This window comes from Bombus impatiens, unplaced genomic scaffold (genome assembly GCF_000188095.3).
Source record: "Bombus impatiens unplaced genomic scaffold, BIMP_2.2 scf_0154, whole genome shotgun sequence".
NCBI classification, from domain to species: Eukaryota; Metazoa; Arthropoda; class Insecta; order Hymenoptera; family Apidae; genus Bombus; species Bombus impatiens.
In genome coordinates this window covers 276210-297130 of record NT_176573.1, presented here as the reverse complement: position 1 = coordinate 297130, position 20921 = coordinate 276210, and the positions used below count along the sequence as shown (strand labels likewise).

At 32.1% G+C, this 20921-nt stretch overlaps 1 protein-coding gene across 4 annotated transcripts; it reads left to right on the top strand.

The window, feature by feature from the left end:
* The first annotated feature begins 154 nt into the window (after positions 1-154).
* Positions 155-19675, top strand: LOC100748480 (protein tramtrack, beta isoform). 4 transcript variants are annotated; one of them, XM_003487422.4, is made up of 6 exons: positions 155-670; positions 10054-10296; positions 10882-11273; positions 15266-15532; positions 15796-16185; positions 16559-16807. In XM_003487422.4, exons 2-6 carry the CDS (start codon positions 10077-10079, stop codon positions 16805-16807), a joined length of 1518 nt encoding a protein of 505 aa, XP_003487470.1. In that variant the 5' UTR covers positions 155-670; positions 10054-10076. The 4 variants fall into 4 exon arrangements, with proteins under 4 accessions (XP_003487470.1, XP_012237904.2, XP_024221633.1 ...); XM_012382481.3 differs by lacking the exon at positions 155-670 and adding an exon at positions 6738-6844 and having other exon boundaries at positions 15266-15481; XM_024365865.2 differs by lacking the exon at positions 155-670 and adding an exon at positions 6739-6844 and having other exon boundaries at positions 15266-15436; positions 16559-19675.
* The last annotated feature ends 1246 nt before the right edge of the window (positions 19676-20921 follow it).

The window sequence follows — 20921 nt, the reverse complement described above, 5'->3', positions numbered from 1 at the left end:
GTTGAGAAACAAAGAGAAACATATACGATAAAAGTGCGCGTAGAAACGAGACGGAAATGAATGGTACGTGGGAGCAAGGGAGTGAGAGTGCAAGAGAGACCGACGCGGACAGGATCGCAATGTGCGAGAAGAAGAGAGAGGTCTCTCTCCCCATGATGTACGTATACATCCTGGTCCCTTATTCCCTGTACGTGCAAAGGGGGTTTCGAGAGGCTAGCAACGGTGGAGCCACGACAACGAGCTACAACCACGACGGCGAACACGACTACTACGACACCGCGTGGGGGTTGCACGAAGACCCCCTGGTGGGGTTCTGGCTGGCGACCCCACAGTCCCCCGCTGGAAATGATATCAGTCGCGACTCGGTCGAGGGAGCCCCAGCACGTGCCGTGCCCCTCGCAGAGTGAGCTCAATAGCTTGCTCGATTCTTTACTTGGTGTACGTTCTTCGCGTACGCTTTTTTTCGCGGTGCGCGTTTTCGCTCGAAACTGGTTATTTCGGGGAACACGTAAGGGTGTACGGTGGTTGTGGAAAAGGAAAAAGTGAAAACTTGCCGCGGTGTATTTTAACCTACCTCCTCTTCTTGGATTGTACTCGTCGATTGATTTCGTTGGTGATATTTTAATCTCACAAGACTTCCCGTAACTTTCATCCTCTCGTACAATCAAAGGTGAGTGAATCCGAAGAAAATGGCCTTTGGTTAGGGTGCATCCGTCTACCTACGTGAAATAATTTTTTACGCTTATCTTTCGCTCACTCCCGACTATCCCTTGTTTAATTTAAAAATGTTTGGCAAATCGCTGAGCAACACCAGGTTGTTTAATGATCTGAATCAATTATCGAGTCGAACCAACGATAGAAATTTTACAAGGGTGAAATGACATTGCGAAACTGTCGATTAGATATTTGCGCTGACTTCGATTGGGCTTAAGTCTTCGTACGACATCTGTAGGCTACTCCATTAAAATTGCAACAGTTTATACCTTTACTCGTACTGTTTATGATAACTCATCGCACATCGGAACGATGCGATGATTCTATTAAACTTGTTCCTAATAGCTTCATGAAGCGAATGGTTGTAGCTGATCACATAATTGACTGCGAATGCACTTGTACGACATCTACGATATGTCCTGTTAAAGCTGCAACTCCTTTCCTTCCTTCCTTGTCATGTCTCGTACTCAAGTCGATAACCTGATCGCACCTTCTCGTTTACAATTTTTTCATGGAATAACGCAGCTTATAGAAAGAAAAAGCATCTTTGTCGCAATCAAATGCATAATTCTATCAAACGTGTAAATTCGTTTAATTACTTGTAACAGTAGACTGTTGATGTTTCCATTTTTATGGAACGATAAACCTTCTTTTAATATGTTTCATTATTTTCACATTTAACATATGAAAATCACCTCGATTCTTTTTAGCAATCTTACTGTTACGATTTGTTACTTTTTTTTCGTATATACTCGTATCAAGATCAACACGAACATAATTTCTGTTCAGTTTATTCGTTCTTAAGACCAGAAGATTTTTTAATAAAAGGACAGTCTCATCGTATTAATGCCTCTATATCGGTGCACACGTTCTCGAGACGCGACGACAAGGCGCGGGTATTAATAGAGTCGACGTTGGGACGGGGCACACGGTTTAAACCGACTCTTTGCTCTCTTGATCTTCAGCGTTCTAGAGCGCTCTAACCAGCCACGGGAGATCTTATGCATTCTTGGATACCTTAGTCACGAGAATCAGTGACCTCGATACGTAATTTCAAATAAATTATAATGAATAGGCATTACTGAAATGTGCATTATTTACTCTGAATTTTACAAAATCAGATATTCACGATTGTTTAACTGAATGAAAAGCTTATCATATGCTGCATCATATGTGGATGAAATATGGAATATTAGGTAGGTAATTAAGTAACAATTATCACAAGGATGTCTGGAAACAAAAGTTAAAGCATACAATAAGTGTATTTAATTTCAATTTTTTCGCTTCAACTTAAGTAAATGATACTTATTGATTCAAAATTTAGAGTTATTCGCATAAAAGCTCTTTTGTTTGATCGAGCCAAAATGCGCTAGATATTAAACGTATCATGTACCATTGGAAGGTAGAAAAGAAAAAGAAAAATTGCTTAACAGATTTTCAGCGATAAATGATTTGAATTAAAATATTTTATGTGTACTTTACTGTATTAGTAGACTGAACAAATGTAACGCGAAAAGAATTCAATGCCAGTGAAAATTTCTGCTTCTGTTCTGCGCTGTTATTTTGGTAGCCTGTTGAGTGGATAGTTTTGGTATGTTTATTATACTTGTATGAGGATACAGATAGTGTGTGCGTATATCGAACATGGGTCGCAGTTATTCGAACGTGAATAAAATTTTCCTTTAAATAACGTAGTAATCGTTGTCGTTAGTAATTTTATTTAATAAGCTGTGTTGCGAATAATTTTACATAAATAACACAACAGAAGATCAGCAAATTATTTTTGTGACTAAGATTCTTTCGTTGTAAAAATGTAAAAATCAGACATAAGGAAACGAAAAAGGAGTACAGGTTTAATCCTTGTAATTACAGTAATTTAAGCCGAAATGTAAGGGAAAAAGTTATACAGTGTTGTATTTTATTTCAACGGTAAATTTTAGGTTTAAATTCAAAGCAATGAAATTTTTAAGCAAGGAACATCCGCTTCTGTACGTAAAACATTGTCTCGATAACTTTATCTTCACAATGTGTACCTATAATGATGATTACACACGCCTGATATCAATCGTTCCTTTATCACAGCGTTATAACATCAAATTGTTAACATTGGGCTCTTCGCAATGAAACTTGTTTTAAATTATCCAAGTAGTATATTTACGTAGTTATATAATTTAAAACAATGTCTGAACAATGAAAAAAATCAGCATCGGTAAATGATGAGATTCTTAAAACTGCAATTAGAAAGAGGGAAAAACTTACCAGTCACGTACTCTAGTAGTCGATAAAAAAGCAAATATACCTACTTATAAAACTTATAAAAACACAGGTTGAACTTTGTTGTTGAGTTATCTTCTTCTCCCATTGCATACACCTGTTCACTACGTAATCAGTGCATATTGTTGAATATGTTTTCCAGTCGTAATACTACGTTAACGTCATTTTGACTACGAATATTTATCTTGTTTTGCTTACGCATTGATTCTTACCTTATTTAGGTATACATATTGCACTATTGGAATGTTATACCAATATTCGAATATGCAAGAGATTATCTTTGCTTGTAGCATATTTCTTACAATAATACTAAGTACCATGTGCACACAAACGAGAAAAGCTTTTATATTATCATATATAATTTATAATTATTATATGGTAAAAAAATTGATTTTCAGAAATCAAACATATATCATTAATATCTCACTTCAATAATTACTAATTCAATATCTTATATTGAAATTTTTACGATGTAAGATTGAGATAGATTGATGTGTTTAACAGATGATTAATAGCTTTCGATGTTTATAAACATCGAATGTATTGTTGTATGTTTGTATTCTACAAATGAATTTTCTATTTCTGGAAAATGTTAAAATATCTAGACATTAACTTTTGCGATAAAATGGTAATACTAAACAACGTTTATCTTTTCATCTACATCTATTTTTGAAAAAATGAGAAATTGTACATTAAATTTAGCTTTGTATTAATAAATTAATCTGTACGGTATATTTAATGATAAACTACAGATTACATTTATTTTATTTTGCATTATCTAGTTGCAGCACATGGTTGTGTAATATGCATTACATAATTATATAATATTTTTCAAATGTTCACACCAGACGAATAGCATGATAAATAGTGACTTCAGTTCAATTATTTCATTGTTAATTGTTTCAATATTTTCAATAATATATCTTTGCCATTTTTCTTCTACAACCATGGAATTGTTATATGTATACAACCGATAAATATTATGGGCACATTTACAAAATACCTTTTGTTCTAAATCATTACACTAAATAGCTTTTATTTTATACATCGGTTTATCATAAGGTTTATGCTATAAGCTAGCATTAAATAAAAAATATCTCTCCATGCTCAGATAGTTATCTCGAAATAAAGCAATTTTTTATTTTTAATTAGAAAGATGAAAATTACAATCAAATATTTACAACAATTTTTATGATAAAGATATAAAAAATGATCTTCGTTTTACGTAAATTGTAACGAGCACAGAAATTTAATCTACGGGAAAGATATATCGAATTTAATTAATTTTATAATATCTCAGGACAATCTCAAACTCGATTTTGTTAAAATAAGCGATTGCAACGAAAATCCAAATATTTTCAAATGCAATTTCGAACAGCGAGATTTACATTTATCACGTTTTTGTCCCATAATTTCATTAAACGTTCCATCGTTTAACTGAAAGATTGAAATTTCAAATTTGTCGTTTCATAAATAGAAGTAGCTGCAAGTTGGAGAAATGTCTATGTTTTCGTATCGTTAGTTAACGTGTTCTAAATTCTCTACGCGGTCAGAACCCGATGTGTGCTTTTTTCCATGAACAGACGTTTAGACATTTTTCCACGCGGTGACGAACAACGATCTGTGATGACGGCTCCCTTGGTCGCGCAGGGGGCCGTTCTCTCTCCCAATGGTCGACGATTTTTGTGGCCCCCGCGTCTGCTGTGCGGTGACGTAGTTATGTATGTACATGGTTCGAAATGAGAGGGAAAAAGGGTGCATTCGGACGACACACGGCCTAGCCCCTTGCAAATGCGTGACGGGGTCCACCAACGAAATTATGGATCGGGCCTAGGTACCACGCCTGCGCATGACCATCGCTAGATCACTCTGCCCTTCAGCCCACTTTCTACTCCCTTGCCATGTATGAATGTTGAACATGAACACCTAGCCATGCATTCTGCTTATAAATCCGTATTTCACTTGCTCTTGCTTGCCTTCTTCGTGCTTTCATTTTGTTACATGAAATATAACATTAATATATACATTAATATATACATTATACGTTAAATTGTGTATCTTTGTGTCCAATTTGTGATCTCTCTATTTAACATAATTGCATAATTTTCAAACTAGGTTATCCAATTAAACAAGGAAAATACGTAATTCAATCCATTTCCCGTGGTCGTTCTCGGTTCTTCTTCTTGTCTAATCCATATTTTCTCCGTTCTACATAATGCATGAATTTTCTTACTGCAGGTACTGTGTGTTAAGCGTTATCGTAATTTAGATGAAAATTCTTCGTGTTCTTCGACGACTGTTGCATTAGATTCATTGTATGTACACTTTGTTCAAGATTTGCATACGGTATCCTCTAACTGATTTTTGACGATTATTTTTCAGAATTTTTTGAGTTTTTGAATATTACTCTCAATACCTTTTCTCTTCGGGTCAGGCTTCTTTGATTTATTTCATGATCCCGACATTAAATATTCATTCAAATATTCATTTTGATTTTCTATCTTTGATGATCCACCTTCTATTTTTTTGTTCATGTATGCACGTTATACGTACGTCCGTGAAAGTACGTATATTTTAAATCGTCGCTTAAATTGTATTGGCTAATAACCGTATCACTTCACCGAGGTATTTTCGTATTTCAATTACTTTAATAAGAAAAATAACTAAATAAACTTTTTCCACTTCATTAAACTGAAAGCAAATCTTAATTTGTACAATTCAATTAAATTAATGCAATTGCTTTTCTAATTAGCTTTTATACGATTATTTCAATTAAAATAATTTAAATATTACTTTTACTCTTGTATTAATTTTATATTTTAAATTTCTCACAGCTACTGGTTTGTATTTCATGAGAGAAAGATAACTATTTGTGCAACATATATATTTACTACAAACATTAATGAGCATATTAACAATAATGAAAATATTTAGACAACAAGTTTTGCATTGACTTGAATGTATCGCATTATATTCTAATTACTAATAAACAAACTAAATTTGTTCTGTAACATAATAGATCGCTTAAATTAGTTAGTAAAAAGTGCAAACTATTTCAATAATTCATTGGACTTATAATTTAAATATTAGCTGTGAATATTTATCAAATCAGATTTTTATTAAATTGTTATCTTTATATTATACTTTATATTATAATAAATATATTTTACAGAATTAAGTAACCATTACAATCAAAAAATTGTTTATAATCACCTATTTTTAAGTTAATATGTTATTATGAAATAATATTTACAACAATATTTACAATTAACTAAACAAATTCAATATATGTGATAATAATAATATATAATTTAAGATACAAACTTATCTTCCAAATTATTTTAATGCATAGAGGTTTTCATTAGTTATTACACATATTTTGTTTTACCTTCACATTATATGTATAATTAGTATTAAAATTAAATTCACGTCTTCTAATGTATGAAATAAATACATGTGTAAAGAAGAGTGCCAAAATGGGCGTCAGAAAACTTTTACGTCATTCTTGTTACTATATAAAACAACAACGAATTTTATCAGATTTTATCAGATGCATTTCATTTTCAAAATTCTGTGAATCAATTCGAATTCACACAAAATCAATAAATTTGCTTTTAAATTATTATTTCATAAAATCTATTAAAAAGCCTGCTTCTCTTAAGTCCAGTACATTGTTACTCGAACATTATTCCAAATCGACCATGGTAGTGCCGACAAATTATTCTCGGCGTTGATCATTGTAGGTGGACTTCCGATTTCGTAAACTCGTTAACTGCACGAACATTCTGCAGTGGTTAGATGTTTAAACATCAACACTACTTCGTTACGGGTACAGCTATAACATACCAATTATTACGTAAATATTACATTGATACAAACAATTAAAGTGATTCTGTGGAACATCTTAGTGAAATTAATACGTCATGAGAATCATTGCGCGTTTCAAATACGCTGAGATATCTTGCTTCTATTGATTGCTAATTGCGTGTCATTCGGTTTATATTTATACTTTCGTTCTTGGAGGATTTCCGAAAGAGTATTACTATAAAGACAAATAAATATGTGCAGTAGTAGAGTGTAGTCACAGAGAAGAATAGGAGAAAAAATTTATTGGAAATAATGTTTACAGAGATTATATAATGAAACAGTATGTTAGGAAAAAATTATAGTAGTAAATAGATTTTATAATTAATTTGCGAGTTATCTATTCTCTAAAGTAACACGTTACAAGAAAAGGATAAATGTTTACTTTATATTTACTAATAATTTAGTAATATTTGTATTGCTTTTATATACGACAATGTTTAGGTAATTTAGTCTTACACAACCGTTCTACATTAATTATTCTATTAAATATAATAAACATTTAACAAACATTTAACAAATATACATTTGTGCAAAAAGTAGTTTCTATCATTAATAATCCTGAAGCAAATTTAAGATTGTACAAGGAAACACAAGCATCTTTTTATTACACAGGTATAAAAACTTATTAATGAATAAATTACTAGATCATTATGACATTGTTTTGATAGTTTTTATTCTATAAATATTATTTTATCTAATGCATAATCTTTGAAGAATTTATAGTTTCTTCAGGACAGCGAAACCATTCGCTTTTGCTAGGCGTGCTCTAGATATTGCAATAAAAGCGAAGAATGTTTCTTTCTAATTCAGTCAATTTCCTAATTTATTAAATGTTCAATTACACTGAATGATGTTAGTGATAGACAGATTATGCCATAAATTTGTGCCGCTATACCTTTATCCATCTTAATCTACGAATTTCTTTTATAAATGTAGCACATTTTTTTAGTTTATTTGTTTGAAATTTATGTAAGCAAAGAGCCCTTCGTATAGCGAATACTTCTGCATAGTGAAGCATTATGAGCAGAAATACGTATTTTTCTACAATGTTTGGTGTATGCATTTTAAAAATGTATCGAAAAATGCTGTAAGAAACACTTGTGAACTCTACAAAAAAGAAATCATGTTATTCTTTGTCTGTGACATAGGATTTCAATATCTTCAGAATTAAAATTTCCTTTAAATGATTAAAAATTTATAAGGTTCGTAATCTTTATTCAGCAAGAAAAGCAGAAATGTTTTCATTAAGGAAATATTCGAAATTTTAAGTATGCTAAAGCCAATAATTTTTAGATATTTAAAAAAATTGAAGAAGTTGTCATTTCTGACAGTACATTTATCATAGTGGCAGCATTACAGTGTATGCATCAAGCTACACAAAGATTTTATATATATTTGTATATATTATTAATAAAGAGGTAATCGAGAAAACAATTTGCAATAAGAATGTAATAAATTTGGTAAAAAACAAAATAGTACAGAACCTTGGAATTAGAAAATAATTTAACGTTTTATAACAGAATTTCAAAATGTGCTTGAAATAATTTAAATTTTCATATTTCGATACAATGTTTGGCATAGATGCGCACCGGGCGTGGGTCTTACTTCGTGGTAGAAGTGAAGTCAGGGAGATTCCATGGCTCAAAATAAGATGAAAATCAAGAATAACAAAGTTTGCGTTGGAAGCTTTATTTCTGAGAAGATCGAGTTTGAAAACTTGTCAAATATTTGTGCATTTTATTAATTTTCGATTAGACGATTACAAGTGGACAATTAGCAGAGGGTTATGCTACGCGCAAAAATAAGTGAAAAATATAGAACAACGTCTTCTTGTTTGAAACCTCGTTGTCAGGAAAAGTGAAGTTTGAAAATTTGTCGAATACGCGTGGGCTGAGTAAATAATTCTACATTAAATACACGTATATTCAAATTACTTTCTTCAACACAAACTTTATTTTATATTTTCGAATTATTTTCGCGTGTAAAATAGCTTAAAGCTGATTTTCTTGAAAACGAAATCTCCAGCGCAATTTTGTTATTCTTAATTTTCGTCTTATTTTCAGCCACAGAATGTTCCATAATTTCATTTGTACATAAATTTAGATTCACGTTGTATAGAATATAAATTAGTATTACTTCTGTTTTCATTTCTTAATGTGTCATAAAATAGAATCTCAAGAGATACTTCTCTTTGTTTTTGTACAGAATGAATATTTGTGCAGTAAAATTAATGCTTGATAATTGGACAGAACATGTCTGAATTTGAATGCAAGCGTTGTAAGTATGATTGTAAGAAATGTATGATTTGAAACGTCCTCGATTTATTGTATATACTTGCTAAATTCAGCACAGTTGCTTATTACATAAGAAAATTGTATTATTTTGATGTTTCAACAGAAAGAATTTATACATCACATTTGAGCAACAACTGTTAGCTAACATCTGCTTTATCTGTGGACCTAATTTCTTAACTATAGAAGTACTCAAAGCCAAGATTCTTAGCTATTTTGTTTACAGAATTATAAAATATAATAATGCTGGAAAGTTTGACACCGCATAACAAATTAATTTGTACAAACGTTGCACAATGAAGAACGATAATTACCTACAACGTGATATTTGTGCGTCTATTCACTTTCCTTTAAGAACTGGAAATGCAAGTTCAAGTTTTATGTCGCTAAATTTTATGTGAAAAGTGGAATAATATAAATATTCACTCGTGAATTATAGAAAACTGTTAAGAAATTTGTTAATCTCTATTGTTAGATTATTATAAAGGGTAAATATCAAGAAATTTGTTCGCTCGAGATACAGAATATCATATTCGAGCTTATAGAAACTTCTTGTACAAACATCATAAAATAACGTAATCGTTACGTTAAATAATAAGTTTCCCCAATTTTGCAATAATTTTGCAAACACTGAACAGATTGTAATTGGTCTAATTAAAATCGTAATGTGCGATGCATTTGGTAATATATTTATGATTTATGAAAATTAATGTAATTAACGTTTACATCATTTCATCCTAGAAATACTATTTTGGACAAAATTGTTATGAAATCTGTTTAAAAAATTCTATTTATTTAATTATTATCAACGAACAGTACATTTTGTAGTAGAAAAGAATGCAAAAGTTTCAAAAGGTGATTTATATTTATCTAACGAATAAATGTGTGACTGTGGTATGTTTGGCAGTGAACACTGAACGCGTCATAACAATGGGTGAGAAAACATTCAACCTAACTTGGAACAATCACCTAGCGAACTTGTCTGGATTGTTTGAAGGACTCTATAAGAGTGGTTCCTTGACTGATACAACGTTAGCTTGTCAAGGTGGAATGTTAAGGGCACATAGACTAGTCTTGGCAGCATGTAGTCCTTATTTTGAAAGAGTTTTCAAAGAACACTATGGTGAACAGCCAATTCTTATTTTAAAAGGTAAGCTTGAAAGGTAAAATTCAGTTTAACAATCGCAATTCTCTAAAATATATGATCTTCTTTTACGTATTGATATCAGTGAATTCACTTTTAACGTAGTAGCGTCGAACAACAAAATTTAATGCTGAATTATAGCGTTATAATTATTCGATTCTAATGACGTGCAATAATGTCTGTTTTGAAGTATGATTAAGTATATCAAGGTTGCATTCTTTTATTTCCTTTAACTGTAAATAACACTGTAAATAACATAGCATAGCATAGAACAACATTGAACGTTGAAAAAATACAACGTTGAACAATTTTTGCGTAACAAAGTACAAATTTGAAAAATATTTCTATCGATACATATAAACGGTTTTCTTAATAAATTGATTTCCTACATGAAATTTAAGATACTGTACAGTGGTTTTCCAATCGCGACGAAGAAATTTATGTCTAGTAAATAATATATATTCATACTAGATGCGAGTATGTAAATATTGTGTGAGCTTAGCACGACTGTAGGTGTGCAAATTTATTTAAATTTATGTAGATGCAGTAGATATTGATATGGCTTCTACTTATTTACACCATATCCCGTAGGTGTTGCGGTTGAAGAAATGGAATGTCTTTTGGATTTTATGTACCGTGGTTCGATTGATGTCGCTGAAGAACATTTGCCATCTTTGATTAAAACTGCCACAGATCTAGAGATCCGTGGTCTTTCCGGTGACCAGAGAAATCAAGAAAATAGTCGTAGCCCTTATACGAGAGTGGAAACACGGATGCAACGGTGTCACATAGAGGCGAGAGTTCATACAACGGAGTACATGAAGGAACCGTCCGTGATACCATTTTTACCAAAACAGTCTTCCATAGAGTCATTAGAGGATCACATCAAAGTGGAAGAAATTGAGGTGGAAGATGATCCGATGGTGATCGATGGGCACGAGGATACGTTCGATGAACCTTTGCGATCGTCGGAAACGCAAATTGTAAGTCCAAATGATATAATTAAAATAATAGAGAAAATGTGAAACAGTCAAATTATCGTAGTGCATAGAATGTACGTGCATGTATGTAATTAGTCACGCAAATCTACCAAATATATACCTGAATCGAACTATGTTAGTTATTGAAATATATTTTATCACGAAACTATTTATACTTATACAAGTATATCGATAAGAAGTTACCTTGAGTTCAATCACTATATTAATGTATATGTAAAAAGAATGTAAAAAACTAGAACATTAACTTACAAATACCGCGAGATAAAATTACACCAGAGATTACAAAACTTTTAATTTTATCAATGCCAAGAAGAAGATAGCAGGCCATTATTGATGAGGGTGGGGGGATCGATGCAAATGGTACCACTTCCAACATTTGCTGTGATGTAAGATTTGTTGCTTACTCTTTTCTCTTTGTCGAATGACCTCGTTAAAATCATCTCAATTGTTTCAAACATACCCTATTTTATCAGGAATAAGAAGTTAAAGCGTCATAAAAAAAAGGTGGGGGTGACCTCGAAATCTTCGAAAAACCTTCACGAGCAAAAAAATTATTACTGTCATATTACGAGTCTCTCAATACCATAGAACTTTCATGAACAATATTTTTCCATATCTCTAAAAAGAAAAGAAATATTTACGGTGATTAAAGTTATTGTCCCACCTTGTATTGTTTATACATAAGGTGTCTCCGAAATTATTGCACAAGCGGTGCACTCGGGTGGTGATTCCACATGCAAAAATAAATCGACGAAGAAAGAATAACGTTTTTGCGTTTAAGACTTCGTTTTCGAGGAAAATGAGCTCGAAAATCCGTCAGATGCACGCGTGCCAATTGTAAGTTTCCAGGCATTCGACTTGTCTCTCTGCTCGCGGTGGTAATAATTTAATTAGACAAGCAGACTTATACATGCAGCAACGCGTCAAGATTTTGAACGCTTGTTACGTCAATAAAATGATTTTTAAAAATTAATACTTTTACCCTTATTTCTGAAACCATCGCAAATACGGAGACCGTAGAAATAAGATAGCAGCAATAATAGAAAGTAAATCATAACATTGTTCATGTTTATAAATATAAACACGAGCAGAAAGAGAAGTCGGATACCTCGAAGCTTACAATTAGTACACGTACACTTGACGGATCTTCGAACTTATTTTCCTTGGGAACAAAGTCTTGGACGAAGAAATGTTATTCTTTTTTTCTTCGACTCATTTTTATACGTAGAATCATCCGACCGCTTGTGCTTTGATTTCGGAGACACCGTGCATGTACAAATGTAAATGAATTACTATGAGAAGGAGAAAGAAGATTCTTTTTAAATGTTAATGTCAACTAAATGTTGCATTATCTCTGAAACACGTGTAAGATTAATTGCGAATATATTAAAAATTGCGCAAACAAAATGTCATTCTGTGGCAAGAGATTTTAACGATGGGCGATTTATCATAATCAAAGAGAAATCGGGACAGTACAATTTTCATATAGAATATATTCTTTATTCTTTGCTCTTTATCAATACATTTCAATGTCATCTAATTAAGATTAAATGAACTATTATCCATAAAAGGAGGAAAACCGAAATTTCAGTTTACCTGTTCCAATGATTAAAAATAGCGAATGCTATATTCGTTCCACTAACAAATTAATGACATTTGTATAAAAATTTCAGAAGCTGTTTATTTTAAATTGTGTACGTTTTTAACGTGATTGATCCTGTCGCTATAGGTTTTATATGTGAAACGTTTAATGTATATAAAGGATTTTAAAAAGCATGGATACAAAAATCACTAGTTTCTGATTAGTTTTCTAGACAGTCTTAATACAGTGCATTCACTGATAGCCACGTAACTATTACGTGTTACCTTAAACTTATCAACCGAATCATTTAAATTTTTTAGTTGTTACCAAGTGACACAAAATAAACGCTGTACTAGCATTATACGGGGTGAGTCATTTAAGTGTTTAAGTTTTTTTTAGCTTGGTGTCGATACCATCAAGCACGTAATAAATCGAAAAATTTTTCAAGGAAATTACATACTTACTTACTTATGTCGAAAAACTATCAATCCAATAGCTACCTTAACTTTTATCTCGTAAAACTTGTCGTAGGGAAAACGCGAGGCACTATACTACTTTTGCACTTGTTTTTCTTATATTTCATACGATAAATTTTACAAGATGAAAGTCAAAACATCTACCAACTAACACTATTTCCACAAAAATAAGTTAATAATTTTTTTATAAAGAATCTCGAGCTGCGTCGGCTAATGTATTAAAAAATATACGCGTCCGTTTAAAAAGTCAAAGTTGACCTCTTTGACCTTTACGCACCTACCTATGGAAGAACTAATAACGTCAAAATACACTCGCCTTCAAACAATTTAATTTTTACCTGAAACATTTTTTGATATACCAAATTATTGGTATCGAAAATATTTCAACTTAAACTTTTAGTTGATTTACTCTGTGTAATCATAGATAAATACATGACGCCATTCATTAGTAGAAAACAGAATTTTGTTGTTTTAACATTGCAGCGTTTATGTACGTTTGTATGGTTATTTCTCAGGTTACAGTTTATTCTTGCACGAAATTTCGAAATAACAGACTTTTCTTTCATGCACGATAAAGTGAGTAGTAACATTAGACACAAACAACTTCTATGAGGAAAACTTTTCCAATTGCAAACACATAAATAGGATTATATCGAGCGCGATATTATTGTACTTACATGTATTTACTTGTAACCGAGACTGAAACGTTGAAAAGTAATTACTATATTAACTGTTTCTAAGAATGTGGAAGATTGAGATCTGTTAGTAATTATATATAAATAGTGATAGTAGCTCATTTACAGAGGAAATAGTTTTGCAAACAAAGTTGGATTTATAGATAATAATCGAGCGATAAGCAATGAGGAAACAGGAAATCTTGTAATTTTCAGACTAGTGATTTTTCCATGAATGTTTGTTAAGACTTTCTTGCTTATTTTAATGAATGCTACACGCGCTTCAAGTTTGAACGCGTCAGCTCTGTATATTTATATGGGGAACTATCAAGGATTTTTAATGTTAAGAATTAAGAATATTCATGAGTAAGAACAGATTGAGCAATACCTTTTTTTTTAATATAGTACAGTAAGTTCACTAGTTTTATATAAGATCTGTTTATATATGTACATAATCGAGCCTATTACCTCTAGCAATTGTGCCAAATATTTTATTTATCGGGTCTGTCTAAAATTCTTTGGTTTCTTATCTAAAGAAATCTGGTAGATTTGTTTCTGCATTCTGCTATTTGTTTAATAATTATTCACAGTTGGATTACCAAATACGGGTTAGGTAAAGAAAGGCTCAATACGTATTCTGCTAATTTCTTGTATAAATGATGTTATACTGTAATTCTGTTATGTCGTAAAAGAAGTATTTAATTTAAAAAAATATCCTTTCCTAAACGTAAGTGACGGAACTATGTATTTTATTATAGGCAAAATTTATCATTGTCATCTGTCTGGTAATTCGATAAGAATTTCTAATAAAATATTTATACTGTTCACTTTCTTCCAGAGCGATAAAAGTGTCGCCTTCGAGCACAAATCGACTGTCGCGATACATAGCTTATTGTCCAGATTGAATTTTTCTTTGAAATATTCAGAAACAAGCTTCGTCTACTTGAAAAAAATTTGTCTTCATTCTTTTAACGATCGACCTACGTGAAATGTATGCCATTTGTTCATAGAAAATCTACAGGCGAATTGAATGCTGTCAGTTAACTTGAAATTTTTGCAATTTCTCCTTTAGAGTGTTCGCTCGTTATAGCTAGCACGAGCAACGCTTTCATAAGATTCTTCGAAATGCATACAGCAGCAGAAAGTGACCTTTATGTTTAACCTAATACATTCACGCTCTTACGAGCCTAGAATACTTATGACTGGCATCTTAATTTTTTGTAATTTCTTTGCATGACTTAGAGACGTATGCCACCGCCAATGTACAAGCGAGAGACAAGATTTAAAGGTCAGAAAAGGGTCTCGGTGGGACGTTCAACGAGAAACAATGATGTATTAGAATTTAGATCAAAGGAGCGTATAGCTTCGAAAGAAGAGTCTACGAGGGAGAGCTACGAAGACTCGTCGAACACGGTTAAGTCCGAACCAAATTTTAACAACACATCTGCAGATCCTACGGTACCGGATATACAGATGAACGACGACTTACAAGAACGAGATGAAAGTCTGGTATGAGAAGATGATTACAATTGAAATTGTTTTTATGTTCAAGATCATTGATATTTGTATTTGGTATTTCGGTATCTGTTAACGTATGAGCATGATATTCATAAGAATTAGGCAGAATCGGCACTACAATTTCGCGAATATGCATTCTGGTAATACATATCAATTTGTTGAACTTAAATCTAATTATTACTACCGTTCTTGTAAGTTAGGAATCGTCTCCATTACAGGCAATTATTTTCATTACACCGTCATTCTATTTTTAGGAATCGTCAAAGAACATGGATGACAGTCCAAGATTAACTATCAAGAAGAAGGGCGATAATCTTACGAAGAGGTCAGGATTAAACGAAGGAAAAGAAACCAGACCGATACAGCCCAAGTCTGAAAAAGCACAATATAAACCTTTCTCTTGCGACCTCTGTACTTTAGCCTTTACGAGAGCTTCTCATTTGGCCAGACACAGAAGAGTTCATACGGGTGAACGACCATTTGCCTGTAGCATTTGTCCCCGAATGTTTGCCAGACAGGACAAATTGAAGCAGCATTTGGACTCGCACTTACAATGGCCAAAAAGGAAGAATAGCTTGTCAAGTTCGAGTTGTCAATCAGCACCGTCGGCGGTGGTTAAAGGGAAAAGGGGTAGACCGAGAAAGGTTAGACGCGTTTACATAATATCGTAATCACGTTGTAATCAATTTCGATTTCTAAATGCTCCCGCAGATGACTTTTGTTCCTCTTATTTTCATTTCAACTTTCTTCCTTCCTTTAACGTTTGTATTTCTTTTTATCTTAATGTTAAATAATAATTTTTTCCTTTTACAATGAATTCCTCTCTTTACCTGAATATTGCAGAGTTCTTTTTATTTACAATAGGATGTATTTATTATTTTTTGCATTTCCACCATTTTTCCATCCTTACAGATCCTATTTTCGTGAAAATTCATTCAGAAATATTTTAACTAGCGAGAGTTTAAGCGAGTAGGCAACGGTATAAATCCAGATACTAATACTATAAATATGTGGCAGGTAAATTTAGAACAGTCCGCCATGGAAGAAATTCTGAAATTTGGCGAATTCAGTTCTCTACTAAACAAATCCCATTCCGCGAATGCGACGAGCAAAAATGAAGATTTCGCATCCGTTGAAAACGAAAGAAAAATGAAGGAACAGGAAGAGTATATCGCGGAAGAAGGGAACGAAGATAAAGACAAAGATGCTAACAGAGATAAAGACAATTATGGTTGTCAGGTTGAAAACGGTCAAGATATAGTTTAAATAATTTTTTCTTTACTTTCTCCCGTACTTTAAAAAAAGTATTTTTCTATGGGTAGGAAATCATACGGCTACGAAGTGACGGAAATTACCGAGCATTTTCGATCAACGATTCGAAACAGGTACTTTTTTTGATTTCTCTTTATCAAACGTTCACTAGCGTGAGAATAAATATAAAAGCTAGAAATTTATTAGCATACTTTTAGATACTATGATTAGTAATCTTTTTTATTTGATTTCTAGTTCAACAAAATTTTATGTGCAATAATTCTTGATTCTCGATGTTCGTTCTTCTGCAAAGAAAATTTGCATTCTTTGAACTAGCGAAGTAAATTAGTAAGGTCGTAAATTGGTTACAAGTTATATTTCATATTTATATACATAAGATAAATACGCAACGATATGTATTAGAGACATTTTCACTATATACAACGCTAATTAGAAACTATGGTTTCAAAATGAAACGCTAATGGGATGAAACTGATTGTTGTGAGACCATTGTTACTCTTATACGAATTCCACATACTTATTTCGTTTTTATATGTTCGTTAATATTACGCTGCTGTGAAAGTAGCTGAGACGATATCGAGATTTACGTAATTCGTATAAATGAAACGTGTACAACACGTTTATTTGAATTACTGGTTGAACGTATAAGAGAATTAGATTATTACACGTATGACGAGTCATTCAAAATTCATGTGACGGTTAACAAACGAGCATATGAAGATAATTTCTATAAATAGGCATTCAATAAATAGTATATACAAAAAATATACATTCGACTCAATACTGAGCGCATTAAAACATACTTTTTGAAGGGACAACATTTATAACTAACATTAGAAACAACGTGCAGGATCATACGAACGATTTAATTACTAAAAATTACGATTAATTTTTCTCCACTAAAATACGATATAACTTTGTCATATTAAATTCGAGTACCACGTTTTGTACATCTTACGTGTCCCCCTTGAATCTCGTCCTAGATGCGAATCAACTTTATAACGAATCTTACCAAATAATTTTGCCACAACTTACGTATTTATTTATTAAGGTTCGCGGTATTCTTGTTATAGATTAAATAGAAATTTGTTCGAAAGAGTACCTGAAGCACCTAGGTTAGATTCGAGACTAACTGATGGTGAACACAGGCCATGTAGGAAAATAATAAACAATCCTTATCTCTCATTTTCCGAGATGGTTGTTTAGGTACCGATAAGTCGAATTCTACGACGATTTACTGTCGTATACACAATATTTCTATCGTAAGATTAGGAGAAGAAATTTATGTTGAAAACTCGACCAAATTACTTAAGCTGCGAGACTGTGGTATGGTTTGCATTGTGAAACTGTTTAACTGATTGAAGCCTAAGTTACAGAATTTGTTCACCTTCTTAGGATACGAGGATAATTATTAATTTAGGGGAATATGTATGTAAATATGTATCGTCTTATCTATGTATTTTCTGATATGCATAGATCGTTTCGGTATTCCTGCTATATTTTTCGGTATTCTACTATATATGTATACGTGCGATATACATATAAGATCATTGAAATAATTTTACAACATTTAAAGGGGCCCAACAGAAATTTTCTTGAGCTTATATTATTTCGATCGTCGCGTTAGCCGAGCTAATATTTATATTTCGAACATTTGCCTTTAAATATAGGCCTAACAATGGTTGGATCTATTTAAATGCCTAAAAAAAGAAAAAAGAAGCTCTTAAATGTTCATCGTATTATGAAGAGTAAAGCAACATTTTTTTTTTGTGAAATTTTCGTGCAAATATGAAACGCCGATAAAATTGTCGTTGAAATTAATTCGGAAAGATATATTTCTCTGAATTCATAATTATGAGAAGTAGGCAGTTAAATGTACGACAGTGCAAACTACTTACATCTATGTAGATGAGGCTCAACGATTCTCAGAGCCGAAAAAGAAATGTAGCTTTGAATATTTTGTTATACATGCGATTATAAATACGTCAAGTACAAATGTCCAAATATTAGAATATACGTGTGCGTAAGTGTGCGTGCCTGTCGTACTATAAAAGAAGAAAGAAATACCAGTATGTGTATAGCGTTCAAGAATTATTGGCGAGTGCAATCTTTTTTTTTGTGTTGAATCAAACGATACTTGTTAATCCGTTTCTGTTCCTTTCTTCGACCAAAAGTTTAGCTTCTTAAGGAATTCTCGATTGATTAACATTTTTTGTGTTTTTGTTTTCGTAATTTTATAAGTAGATATATAATTGTGCTTACATTCGGTGGTTCTAGATGAAATAATTCGATGCTTAAAATATGGAAGAATATGCGTTTGTGTGTAGCGGTACTGCTATTTATCCGCATCGATTTGCCATTTGTTTATCCAATTTCATGTTAGCAAAGTATCATTTCGTTCATCTCTTCTCTTCTTATAAATTAATAAGAAATGGCAAATTATCGATTCCATGTTTTAAGCATAAAATAGAAAAAGGAAGAACCAGACAGTTATGAAAATTGAATCGAATTATTTATTTTCATTGATTTCTACAGCTATATAGAACAATGTATTGCGTAGCGTACGTGGTGCCATCCGAATTGTATCTTCCTGTAACATCAGTTGTTGTTGTTGTACGAATTGTATTTTGTTTCGTTAAATTCTTGTTGCTCGACCTACCAGTGTTACACCTCCTGCATTATAACTTTTATTACGGCGATGTGCAATTATTTCAGCGATATGACTGTTTGGTCTGCCGCGGCAAATTACGAGTGTACTTGGTGCAATTACAGCGTCCAGAAGGTCGTACGCGAGTCTTCATATCTTACAGTGTATATTGTGTAGCATGTGTAAATAAATTTTAAAGCCAATGTTTATTCCAATTGATACCTTTTTCTTCTAATTTGTTTTAATATTTTGAAATACTATTAAACTTGTTTTGTCAATTTCTGAAAAGATATCTGTTTAAAGACACACACATATATATATGTAACAACAAGTAAAACAGCTGAACCAGTTACAATAGCGAACGATTATCAGCAACCTAGCATACTTTTTTCTTTCGCATATCCTACGATTATGTGCTCTAGAACTATTTGTACTCACTTGCAGCTATATGTTAATATTCTTCGTTGTTTCTTTAAATTAGTTTCACATATACATGTGTGTACCTACATGGAAAATACGAATATTTGTAGAGGGTAGAACAGATGAAAGTTAGAAATTTCTTTTTAGCTAAATGCAATATGTTGTAATTTATATTAATTAGTAAGAAATCTTCATATCAAATATGTTGCGTGTTCTGTAACTACGTATGTTGCGATCGACTTGAAACTGAAAATAAATGGAATTTGTCATGATCCGTTGCAGCAAGATCCTCTTACTGTACATAACAACATACTGTAAATAAGAACAATTAGAGAAATCGCTGAAATCATTTTTGTAGGAATATTTCTTAATTCGTTTGATTAGATGCACTCATGTCACACTACACTTTTTAAATAAGAAACTGAACATTTTGTTACACTGACACACTCCCAAAACTATAGTGTATGTAGGCTATACATATTTAATATATAATATATTTATTATAGATAATTATATTTTATGCAACGTGTAAACGTAATACGAGCGTAACTTTAGTAAATTCTCTTCGAAGAACTATAAATGTATAAATAGACAGGGGTAAAGTATTAGCATACCCTATGAATAAAAATAAGACAGAAGATGTTCTATAAACACAGGCTCATAAATACTTTATTACTGAAAGCTATAACAAAAACACGAAATGACAAGAAAATAATTTCTGGGTTGATATAATAGTGATATAATAGGGATATAATAGTGAAACTAATCTCAACAACGAGCAGGTTAAGGTCATCAGACTTTTCGATGCCTAGATTATCAGATACCACGTTATCGGATTTTAATTCGTGGAGCAAACGCGCATCCAACAAGAATTAAGATAAAATATTCGTAATGCATTCGCTGAAATTAAAGGAAATTCGTATCGTGATGGATTCAATTTGTTACAGATGTGAATCCTATTTAATAATAAAATTTAGTAACGGGCAATACACGAAAATACTCTATAGGACGAAAAACTAATCCAGTGTTATTTTATAATTC